Source organism: Paramormyrops kingsleyae, chromosome 21, assembly GCF_048594095.1.
Source record: "Paramormyrops kingsleyae isolate MSU_618 chromosome 21, PKINGS_0.4, whole genome shotgun sequence".
In the NCBI taxonomy this organism is placed as follows: Eukaryota; Metazoa; Chordata; class Actinopteri; order Osteoglossiformes; family Mormyridae; genus Paramormyrops; species Paramormyrops kingsleyae.
The window spans coordinates 12,926,589-12,937,331 of record NC_132817.1 but is presented as its reverse complement, the minus strand read 5'-3'; the positions used below and the strand labels follow the sequence as shown (position 1 = coordinate 12,937,331).

The 10,743-nt window shown below is 50.2% G+C and overlaps 2 protein-coding genes across 3 annotated transcripts; both read left to right on the top strand.

Moving 5' to 3' along the window:
* The first annotated feature begins 524 nt into the window (after positions 1-524).
* LOC111847576 (hippocampus abundant transcript 1 protein-like) lies at positions 525-4,330 on the top strand. Its single transcript, XM_023818894.2, has 12 exons — positions 525-767; positions 1,438-1,533; positions 1,942-2,004; positions 2,086-2,213; positions 2,300-2,414; positions 2,497-2,715; positions 2,973-3,086; positions 3,169-3,240; positions 3,416-3,528; positions 3,623-3,720; positions 3,813-3,979; positions 4,064-4,330. Exons 1-12 carry the CDS (start codon positions 684-686, stop codon positions 4,286-4,288), a joined length of 1,494 nt encoding a protein of 497 aa, XP_023674662.1. The 5' UTR covers positions 525-683; the 3' UTR covers positions 4,289-4,330.
* A 2,400-nt stretch (positions 4,331-6,730) lies between these two features.
* Positions 6,731-9,828, top strand: use1 (unconventional SNARE in the ER 1 homolog (S. cerevisiae)). 2 transcript variants are annotated; one of them, XM_023818951.2, is made up of 8 exons: positions 6,731-7,278; positions 7,489-7,538; positions 7,901-7,979; positions 8,074-8,226; positions 8,423-8,438; positions 8,551-8,581; positions 8,694-8,853; positions 8,951-9,828. In XM_023818951.2, exons 1-8 carry the CDS (start codon positions 7,177-7,179, stop codon positions 9,131-9,133), a joined length of 774 nt encoding a protein of 257 aa, XP_023674719.1. In that variant the 5' UTR covers positions 6,731-7,176; the 3' UTR covers positions 9,134-9,828. The 2 variants fall into 2 exon arrangements, with proteins under 2 accessions (XP_023674719.1, XP_023674718.1); XM_023818950.2 differs by having other exon boundaries at positions 6,732-7,278; positions 8,691-8,853.
* The last annotated feature ends 915 nt before the right edge of the window (positions 9,829-10,743 follow it).

Below are 10,743 nucleotides of genomic sequence, written 5' to 3'. Positions count from 1 at the left end.
TACCCCACAGATGCGAAACACTCAGGATAGGATGCCAGTCCAACATAATTCAGTTTATTTTAGTTATGCAGGGATTTGATAATGCTTTTACATTGAATAGTCACTTTCTATGCATAAAACGAAAGTGAAGGAAATTACGAGAAAGTGAAACTTCTACAATCATTTGCCGCCGTAGGGCTGTTCGGGGTCCACTTTATAGAAATATTCATACTGCATGCATCTTTACCGTGCCTATGCAATACATATGTCTGGAGTGCGGGGTATATCGCACAGGGAAAGCTCATGCGGAGCTGACGTCATCAACCTATGGAAGGAGGCAACACCCTTAAGCGAACACATATGACTTCACGACCGAACGACTCGCGGGGTCACGCCCCGTTGCCGCGGAGTCCGTCTCCCCATTACGCGAAACTCGTGATGATTCTAACGAATGAGATTCCAGGACCTGCTTGATGAGCGTAGCCTTGTGGCCAATAGAATGCGGAGTGTGTTCCGCCTGTCCTGGGCGCCCGCCAATCGCGGCACGGCGTCGCAGCAGGGGGCGGTGCGCCCGCCGTTCAGGAAGATGGGCCATCGTGAGGCGGAGGCGTGAGAACCCCTCGGATCGTGCGATATTTACCCGTAAGCGGCGTCGATCATCCGCACGTCACTGTACGGCTGCCGAGGATGGGTGCGAGTTAACGATGACCGGGGAGAAGAAGAAGAAGAAGCGGCTGAACCGCAGTATTCTTCTCGCCAAGAAAATCATTATTAAAGATGGAGGCACTGTGAGTTAAATATTTATTTTCCGTAGCTTCTGGGGCACTTCGGTGGCAGGACGGCCCGCTTACATGGCGGCCTGACCCCACTCCCTTCGGGCTCTGCAGGAGATGCCCAGCTTACGGATCGGCGCTCGTGTCAATCGCCGGCGCGCTGGCACCAGGTCGTTACCGCCCGGGTCTCAGCCCGAAGTAGCGGCCGAGCTCTCCCCGGGGTATTATCGAGGTATAACCATGTAAAAGGGGCACAGGGGCTTGTTTATCCGCTCGCAGCTCACGTACCTCGACGCTGACCACGAAAGCTAACCTCCCTGGCACCTGCCGCTTAATGCCGTGGAGAGCTGTTAGCCAGTGCGGTCCAGCTGCTCGGTCGGTTTGCTTTATAGGATTAAATTAGAAAACTGTATAAATAATTGAATAAACTGCGCCGATGCCAGTTACAGGTGTTGGGTGTTGTTGTTAAATGTATATTATAAACTGCATTTAGGGTGTTATTTAATGTTTCGTTAACTGCCTTGTGACGTTGGTATACACGTGTGATTACTAGTACCAGTGAGTATACATTGTGACAACTAACCAAGAGTATGGAACCACTGCCTTTACATGAAGGATTTACCTCCAGCTGTTGGGCGATTCGGTTCTCCATGATTATCTGACATGGCTCTCTTCCTCCCCGCAGTCTCAGGGCATCGGTGAGCCTAGCGTCTACCATGCCGTGGTGGTCATCTTCCTGGAGTTCTTCGCCTGGGGTCTACTTACGACACCGATGCTCACGGTGGGCCGGGCAGGAAACCCACAATGTTTTAAAGGTTTACTTAGAGCATGAACAATGAGGTTTTTAAGGAACAGAACTGATGTTGGTCTGTGAAGCAATAGATAGATTATTCTGGTCTGTGGGAAGTTTCTCAGAGGCTAGAAATAGACGATCGGCTAGTTGTACCTTACGCTGTACATCTCTTTATGGGGCAGTACCTGCTGGAGCATTTGGGGTTAGGGGCTCTGCTCAAGCTGAAACCACTCTGCTGACCACAAACATTGAATTTAACTGGCTGAGCCCCACCTTGCTGGCTGTTTTAACACCGCCCCCTTCATTGTAATTGTAACCTCTCTTAAGTTGCGGTGTTGACATCTGGTTAAAAGGGCTGTCCTGATTGGCTGTGACAGCTGCCTGTTTACTTGACAGGTGTTACACCAGACCTTCCCACAGCACACCTTCCTGATGAACGGGCTGATTCATGGCGTCAAGGTGAGCGGGGAGCCACATCGAGCATGATGGGAGGTCACTGTATGTCTCATGACGCCGCTGACCGGTCCCCTCTGTCCCCAGGGTCTGCTGTCTTTCCTGAGCGCCCCCCTGATCGGGGCGCTCTCCGACGTATGGGGTCGCAAATCCTTCCTGCTGCTCACGGTCTTCTTCACCTGTGCTCCCATCCCCCTGATGAAGATCAGCCCCTGGTTGGTCTGGGCGTGGCTTCCATAGTGACTCGAGATGGGAGTGAGTCTGTGATCTTTCTGTGACGGTTTGCCCCTCCCTCCCGCAGGTGGTACTTCGCGGTCATCTCCATGTCAGGCGTGTTCGCCGTCACCTTCTCCGTGATCTTCGCCTATGTGGCTGACATCACGCAGGAGCACGAGCGAAGCACGGCCTACGGCTTGGTGAGTCACACAGGTCGCCCCGTGACGGCAGGGCCTAATGGGGACTTTACCGACCCATTTAACCCCCCCCCCCCCCGCCCAGGTGTCCGCCACCTTTGCGGCAAGCCTGGTGACGAGCCCGGCCATCGGCGCCTACCTGTCGGCGACTTACGGCGACACGCTGGTGGTGGTGCTGGCCACGGGCGTGGCCCTGCTGGACGTGGGCTTCATCCTGGTGGCCGTGCCGGAGTCCCTGCCGGAGAAGATGAGGCCGGCCTCCTGGGGGGCGCCGATCTCCTGGGAGCAGGCCGACCCCTTCGCCGTGAGTGCCCCCACTGGCCCCGTGCCATGTGCCGTCTGCGTGTGCCACCTTCCTGTCTGGGTTTAAGGGAAGTGTTAAATTCTGCACTGTGGCCTGGTGATTTTGTTTGTTTTTCCCGATACCCGTTTATCCAGTTACGGCAATGATCCATATCCCAGAATGGGACACGCCCTGCAACGGGACAGGCGCTGCAGTTTGTAATCTGCCAGTTGCCCGTCTTGACACAAACTGACGGCTCACCCTGTACCCTTCCACAGTCCCTGCGCAAGGTGGGCCAGGACTCCACGGTCCTGCTCATCTGCATTACGGTGTTCCTGTCCTACCTTCCCGAGGCTGGCCAATACTCCAGTTTCTTCCTCTATCTCAGACAGGTACTGTGCCACTGGGCTGCACGTTCAGGGACTTTACTGGGTCTTGTTTTGAGGTGGCTGACACCTGTTCTTCTGCTACTAGGTCATAGGGTTTACCTCAGAGACGGTGGCAGCCTTCATCGCAGTGGTGGGAATCCTGTCCATCCTGGCCCAGGTCAGCTGATGTGGCTAGGGCGCCGCCCTGCTGGACAGCAGATGCCACTGAATGTGTTTTGTAACAATTTAGAGGAAATTGTATAATGATACACTATGAAAATGAAATGTAAATGAAACCCAGCTGGTGGAGGGGGGCACTTTTTGAGCTATATGTCACCACCCCTCCCCAACAGACGGTGGTGCTGGGAGTCCTAATGCGCTCCATCGGGAACAAAAACACCATCCTTCTGGGCCTGGGCTTTCAGATACTGCAGCTGGCCTGGTATGGCTTTGGATCTCAGCCCTGGTGAGTGTGGGGTTCAGGGCCACAGCCCGACATTCTGTGTCCAGTCTGGTCTCATCTGGTCCGGGTCAGTGATGGTCTCCTCCCCCTTCCTCAGGATGATGTGGGCAGCTGGGGCGGTGGCCGCCATGTCCAGCATCACTTTCCCGGCCATCAGTGCCATCGTGTCCCGCAATGCCGACCCTGACCAGCAGGGTGAGTGACCCCCACAGGCCCCGATTTCGCCGCTCTGGTACGTTACCCAGGAAGCCGCCTTATGGGTATTGCACCCCCCTCCCCCTCCCCAGGTGTGGTCCAGGGCATGATCACCGGCATCCGTGGCCTTTGTAACGGCCTGGGCCCGGCGCTCTACGGCTTTGTGTTCTACCTGTTCCATGTGGAGCTCAGCGAGATAGAGCCAGAGGGCACACCGGAGAAGAACACGCAGCCCAACATGGCCAACCCCACCGATGAGGTAGCCACGCCCCCTGCTTCCCTCGCTCACGCACACGCTCACACGCGCGCGGCCCTCACCCTTCCCCTCCCTTCCTCCCCGCAGAGTGCCATCATTCCCGGCCCCCCTTTCCTGTTTGGGGCCTGCTCTGTGCTGCTCTCCCTGCTGGTGGCGCTCTTCATACCCGAGCACAGCGGCCTCGGCCTCCGGCCCCCTGGCTACAAGAAGCACGGTGGCACTGCCCAGGGCCACGCCCACAGCCACGCCCACAGCCCGCAGGCCGGGGGGGGTGAGGGCAAGGAGCCTCTCCTGGAGGACAGCAATGTGTAGTGGAGCCCACCCCCCCCCAGCCCATCCCAGGGGAATGATCCCCCCCCCCCCCCCCAGCCCCCCACTCAGGCTTCCCCGAGGAGTCTGACTTGCTGTGTTCGATGTGTCCCTGTGTTATAGTGGCCAAATGGACCCCGATCTGTTTCCTGGTCTTGACCTAAGATGGACCTCGGCAGCTCATAACTGGCGAGGGGGGGGGGGCAGGTGCTTGCCGTTTCCGTATCGCTCCTGTCGGAGCAGCTGTGGGTCAGACGGTGTCTCTTCTAAGCCAGTCTGGCAGGAAGTGCCAATGGCGTGTTCCGTGGAGACCACGTACCCCCCGCCCTGGGACCTAAATCCACAGGTGATGCATGTGCCCCAGGCTCTGGCCCTGTCAGTATGGAAGGTTTAACCTTTCGGTTGTACCATTTTGCTAAAGTGCTCCGAGTTGGCCGCTGGCCGCATGAAGTTACGCTGGTCAGGTGACCCACGCCTGCGTACTGGGCGCCAGCCTGCAGCAAGACAGGACAAGCTGTGTCAGGTACAAATGCATTTTTGTGCCATAGCCTTTCAGTTCATCCCTCTGTCTTTCTGTCTGCCCTCCTGTGCCGATGGGGGCAGCTCCTCCAGGTCACTGACATCTGTCACTTCCCACGGTCCTTTTCCTATCAGCCTGTTTACGTTCCACTTTCTGCTGCCTTGCTGTGTGTGTCTCAGCATTTCATGTACTGGGACAGGATTTTGCCACCCATCAGAGTGTGCGCATGCGTGTGTGTGTTGACAGCTTCTCAGAAAGGGATGTGTGTGTGTGTCTGTCGCCTCTCAGACAGGGATGTTTGTGTGTGTGTGTGTGTGTGTCTGTCGCCTCTCAGACAGGGATGTTTGTGTGTGTGTGTGTGTGTCTGTCGCCTCTCAGACAGGGATGTTTGTGTGTGTGTGTGTGTGTCTGTCTGTCGCCTCTCAGACAGGGATGTTTGTGTGTGTGTGTGTGTGTGTGTGTGTGTGTGTGTCTGTCGCCTCTCAGACAGGGATGTGTGGGACGTCACTTCTTCCAGTCTGCTTTCACCTTCGTAAAGGATGTTTGGGGAGTGCCATACATATAACAACTAACACTATTTATTAAAGGCCATTGCACATGACAGTTGGGTGCTGGTGCGTTGGGGGAAGTAATGTCATCTGAAAGCCCCTCTACCAGGCCCTTAACGAGGCCATGAGTCAGACTGGGACACGGAGTGTGTACACATGATGTGCATTTGCGTGAAGAGACTAAACTGTCAACAAGCTGTGAAATAAAATTGGCATCAGCAGCTGAGTTTCCTGCAAGGAAAAGAAGTCTCCTACTAACTGAATGCTTATTTTCACCATCCTCTGGGCTAAAGATTAAGCTCAACACTCTCAATGGTTGAAAGTCATTGTATAGAATTTTAAAGGTTTCATGTGCAAGTTTAAGGGTACAACAGCTATTCCTTTCCAGTGTTTTGAATCTGCACCATCTTTTCTTACGAGTTTAGTAGTTCAGCTATGAAACCACTGTGTGCCTGGTTTTGCACAGGGGAACAGGGTGCAGATTTGGTTGACTGCTGGGGGGGGGGGGGGCATCTTTATAAGGATGCTGTACTGCCAGCAGGTGGAGGGTGGGAGATAAATACAGTTGTATCAATGTAAAAACATGGACATGTGACTTCGAGCTCAAAGGTTGGGTAAATAAACTGTCAATAAGTGACATGGGAAACTTGGTACTGTAAGATATTACACATACCTAACAAAGGGCTTGTGTGTAAGTGAGGGGTACCAAGACCCGGACTGGTTTACAGTCGACACAGGAGGACATGACTAGTATCACGGTCAGGGTTATGTGTTTGAGTGAGACCTCCGTGCAGATGGAGCGCCACAGACCACTGGGGGAGCTTCTTAAGTTTTGCATTCAAATTAAACATTTTTGTCTTCATGTTAGACGTTTTATACCATTTCCTTCCACATTTTCAACGTGTACAAAAGACATGATTTACATTTTAAAAACTAAGCTGTATTGTTTTATGTATCAAGAAAATTATAATAAACAACAAAATGGAAAATGTTTTTTTGGGCTTTCAGTCGTTTTAGTATGTGTGCTTATTTAAAACGGTGCAGAAAACGGTTTATATATTGATATCTTCTAAAATTAATTAAAATACCTACTTATATAGTTTGCTCTATTGTAATATCCAATATTTTTGTTCAACATGCCGCCCATTTCCGTCTTCATTAACGTGAGTGGTAATTACTCCTGCTAGGCAGAAGCATTTAATTTACGACTAAAAACAAGAGGTTTGGAATTTAAACACTCATTACAAGAAGAATGTGAAGACCTACGCAGAAATTTAAAAGAGCCCCCGCCGCCTTTGCCTGAAAACTGCAGGTGTTCCGACGAGTTGAGCTACCCATCGAGATGTGCTATCGAGCCTTTCTGCGCATGTGCAGTTCCACCGTTTTGGGATTAGGGTTAGGTTTTAGGGGTTAAGGTTAGAGTAAGGGTTTTAGGGGGGTTAGGGTAAGAGTTAGGGCTATCGATTAGCACTACGGTAGCCTAACTCGACAAAGTAGCTCAACTCGACAGAACACCGACCGGCCGATCGTCTGTGCAGCAGGGTGCGGGGCGCTTTGTGCTTGTTACCGGGACGCGCCACTTTAGACCCCAGATTTTGGCAATGCTCTTTTTAACGACATAACCGCACCTCGAAAAGACTATTCCTTCACATGAATTTTGTACAAAATTATGTGTACGGTTATTACTTGATTTGGAGACAAAGCGAACTCCTCACTTATCGGACCAAGACTTATGAGACCAAACACTTCTGTCTAGAAAATCCGTCCCCTACTTCCGGTCTCTGGTCCATTTTGACTGATGCACTTCCGGTGCACGTTCAAACATGGCAACCTCCCGTCTGGAAATAAATTTTATTAGACTTCTATCTCGGTGTGAATCTATAGCATTGGAGAAGCGGGTGGAAACCGAATGGAGGCTGGAAAAGGTTGGAAACGAGATTTAAATCAATTTAAAGTGCAGATAAAGTGTAATGGAATGGTAAATACATGGATCAGCAGCTGACAGCCACGTCAGATGTATGGAGGCTGATTAATTCACATGTTTCTTAGTATCCGAGGCTCCCATTAATCACAGCGATCACTGATCCCAATGTAACTAAACATTATCGGCTCTTTTTGTCTGCGTTTCCCTGCAGTATGTCGGTGCTCTGGAAGACATGTTGGCCGCCTTAAAGAAAAGTTCGTGGTAAGCCGGCTTCTTCAGACGCCTTTTTGTGGGCACTGTTTATTTGTCAATTGTAATTGTTATTGGGGCAAATGCGATAAAAACCTATATTATTGTCGATAGATAAAGTTGTTTATGCAGTTATTAAGAAAAGGGCATTTATTAAGTGAACAAGAACATAAATACAACTGATGCTATGCATTTCTGTGTAATAGGTTTCGTATAGCGATTCTTTATCTGTTGGCACATCTGAATAATGGTCAGAACAGTTGGACTTCATTGCCTGTAGTTAACGTAGTTAGGGGCCGGTGGATTTATTCGGGTTTATGAGAGACTAACCTGAAAGATAACCCCTAATTAGTTGTCACTGTTCTACCTCCCAGCAAACCTGTAACAGAGGTTCTAACAGACTACAGTCGGAAAGTGGACTTCCTGAAAGGGCTACTGGAAGCTGAGAAACTGGTCAGATTCTTACGCACCTCTTTTTTGTGTAATTTGCTATTAATGTTTTTCTGAAGTCTACTTTTGATGGATCTTCTCTGCGCCCTGTGTTCAGGCGTCCCCGACAGAAAAGGCCGTGGCCAATCAGTTCCTGGCGCCGGGCCGGAACCCCACCATAGCCAGCGAGAGGATGCCGGCCAGTAAGACCGTGCACATGCAAGCTAAGGCCCGCTGCACCGAGGAGATGAGGGGGGAGCTGATGGGTGAGGTGGGTGTCTAAAACGGTATTATTGGAAACACGCGGCCACAGCACCACCTGTTGGTCATTCTGGGCAGAGCAACAACACAGATTCTTGAAGCTGTGATGCATTAGCACCGATATTTTCAGCTGTCACACAAAAGGTATTTCATTGCGGTGTTTTTACATTTTGTTGATTTTTTTGTTCTGTTTGTTCTTGTTCCAGGGCACGACAAAAAAGGGTGAGCTTTTTTTTTCTTCAGACTGCATTTGGAACTGGTTTCAAAAGGGTAAGTGGTGTTATTTTTCAGATTTAGTTTTTGAAGTAGTTTTTTTTTCTCTACAAATTTGCAGGTATTTCTGGAACAGAAGTAAGACATCGAAGGTAAGGATACTAAAACTGTAATGCTTCCTACAGAGACAGCAACACACTTTACCTCCTGGGAGTTAATGGAACAGAACAGGCTAACCCTGTTTTGTGGATAACACCCCAGCAGTTTGCCTCTGGACGAGCGGCAGTCAGCAGCTGAGCTGGACGCCGTCCTGCAGCACCACCACAACTTGCAGGAGAAGCTGGCGGAGGACATGCTGAGCCTGGCCCGTAATCTGAAGAACAACACCCTGGCAGCACAGAGCATCATCAAGCAGGACAACCAGGTCAGTCTGTGGGTGGGGCTTAGGGAGCTGTGCATGCTGGGTAAATGAGAGGCTCTCATGTTACAAATCCTGTCCCCTCCCACCCCCGTCCCTCCAGACACTCACACAGTCCATGAAGCAGGCAGACCTGAACTTCGAGAAGCTGAAGACGGAGTCTGAGCGCCTGGAGCAGCATGCCAAAAAGTCCGTCAACTGGTTCCTGTGGCTCATGCTGGTGCTGGTTTGTTTCACCTTCATCAGCATGATCCTCTTCATCAGGCTTTTCCCTAGGCTCAGATGATGCTCTCCCCCTTCCCCGCCTTGTCATCCGCACTTCCAGGGTACCTTTCAGCTACTTGGGACCCACCCCTGCTTAGCTGGGTCTGGTTTGGTATCTCTCCTAATAACCCAGCTGGCTCTGAATTTGGTCCTGGCCAAATTTGGTCCTCAGCACAGTTCATCTGTGTTCTAACTACATTTTGCCCCACATTTAAGTGTGAGTTGGCTCTGCTTTAATCAGCAGTGACTGTAATTGACCAGCGTGGTGGGGGGTGGTTCTCTACTCCTGTTGCCATGGCTTCCTCGGTCCCCCTGGTATCATTACACTAAATCGCTGTTCCTGAAACCCATGGTAACTGAGCTGGAGATTTGAATGAGAGATGGGTGATTATAGGGGGGTTGATCTGTCCGCTGTGTCAGAGCTGCAGAAGCCTGCAGACAGAACACTGTAATTCTGGCAGTCTCTCTCTCTAAGGTGTCATACATGTTTGTCTGCTGGCTCATTGCACAAACACATGTCCTGCATATTACAGTTGCACATGTAAGCCGGTTTGTGTTTTGTTATATGCAGATTTGTCTGTATTTGTTGGGAAATAGGGGTTTGTCTAAAAGGATGCTTTGGATGTACATCCCCCCAAAACCCTTTTCAACAACAAAGAGACCCCTCCCCAATGTGGAGCCCTGTATCCCATGTTTTATTAAATTACTTCATGACCATGTTGTATGTGCCATTTTCTGGACCTTTGTGATTTCTGTACACCATAGTGTCAGCAATCAATAACTAAACATGACATGACCGCAGACAGACATTTAACGCTGACGTATCGGAGGGTCGTTGGGGATGGAGCTAATCACGTGACCAAGGGTGTTTTTTTGACCACTGCCTGCGTTCTCTGAGTCAATCATAATTATTTTCATCTTTGCTGTTCAAATTACTCCTAGTTGGGTTTGTGTGAAATTCCTAATTTTTGCTTTATAAATACTCCATTATTTATTACAACAATATCACATCACTATGTTCTGAAATTTTCCAGTACCGTGCAGTCTTAGTAGCCTATATTAAATTAAATGCTTTTTAAATTTCTTGTCGTGCCTGCTGATCTTGTTGTGTCTATTTTCAAGACCGCGGTTGTGCTGTGTTTAGAGGCAAAATATTTGCATAACCAATCTAAAAAAAAAGTCTTGCAAGTCCCATCCCAAATTACCGAATTACCAAAAAAGTACCCCAGCTGGATTGGTATTGGTATTTTAGGTACTGGTACCGCACCAGGTACCATACTTTTGGTTCTGTACCTTTTCCATTGATTTCCGGAAAAGGTAAAGAACCAAAAGTATGGTACCTGGTGCGGTGGACTAAGTGAGGTTCTCTGTAGTGGGGACTTCTACGAAGCAAAAGATGCTGACGTTAAGTCCAGACGGCTCCTTCATTTTGATCCCTATAGCCAGGAGCCCTTGGCTCGCAGCCCAGCATGACGCTGAAGTGAACGACTGTACTGAGCAGCCGTCCGCTTCGCTGCTTACAAATCAGCAACATCTGAATTATTTTGGGGGACAAATTACATGTAACTAGTAGTTCTGCTGCAGGCCGGCAGATGGCGCCATATAACAATTAGTGCCGTTTTACGGCTACAG

What these genes read in the sequence shown, in the direction of transcription:
- LOC111847576 (XM_023818894.2), top strand. Translation starts at nt 684, where the DNA reads ATGACCGGGGAGAAGAAGAAGAAGAAGCGGCTGAACCGCAGTATTCTT. An exon ending in CTGATGAAGATCAGCCCCTG is followed by an intron (nt 2,214 to 2,299) that starts GTTGGTCTGGGC and finishes TCCCTCCCGCAG; the next exon opens with GTGGTACTTCGCGGTCATCT. An exon ending in TGCCGACCCTGACCAGCAGG is followed by an intron (nt 3,721 to 3,812) that starts GTGAGTGACCCC and finishes CCCCCTCCCCAG; the next exon opens with GTGTGGTCCAGGGCATGATC.
- use1 (XM_023818950.2), top strand. Translation starts at nt 7,177, where the DNA reads ATGGCAACCTCCCGTCTGGAAATAAATTTTATTAGACTTCTATCTCGG. An exon ending in GCCTTAAAGAAAAGTTCGTG is followed by an intron (nt 7,539 to 7,900) that starts GTAAGCCGGCTT and finishes TCTACCTCCCAG; the next exon opens with CAAACCTGTAACAGAGGTTC. An exon ending in TACTGGAAGCTGAGAAACTG is followed by an intron (nt 7,980 to 8,073) that starts GTCAGATTCTTA and finishes CCCTGTGTTCAG; the next exon opens with GCGTCCCCGACAGAAAAGGC.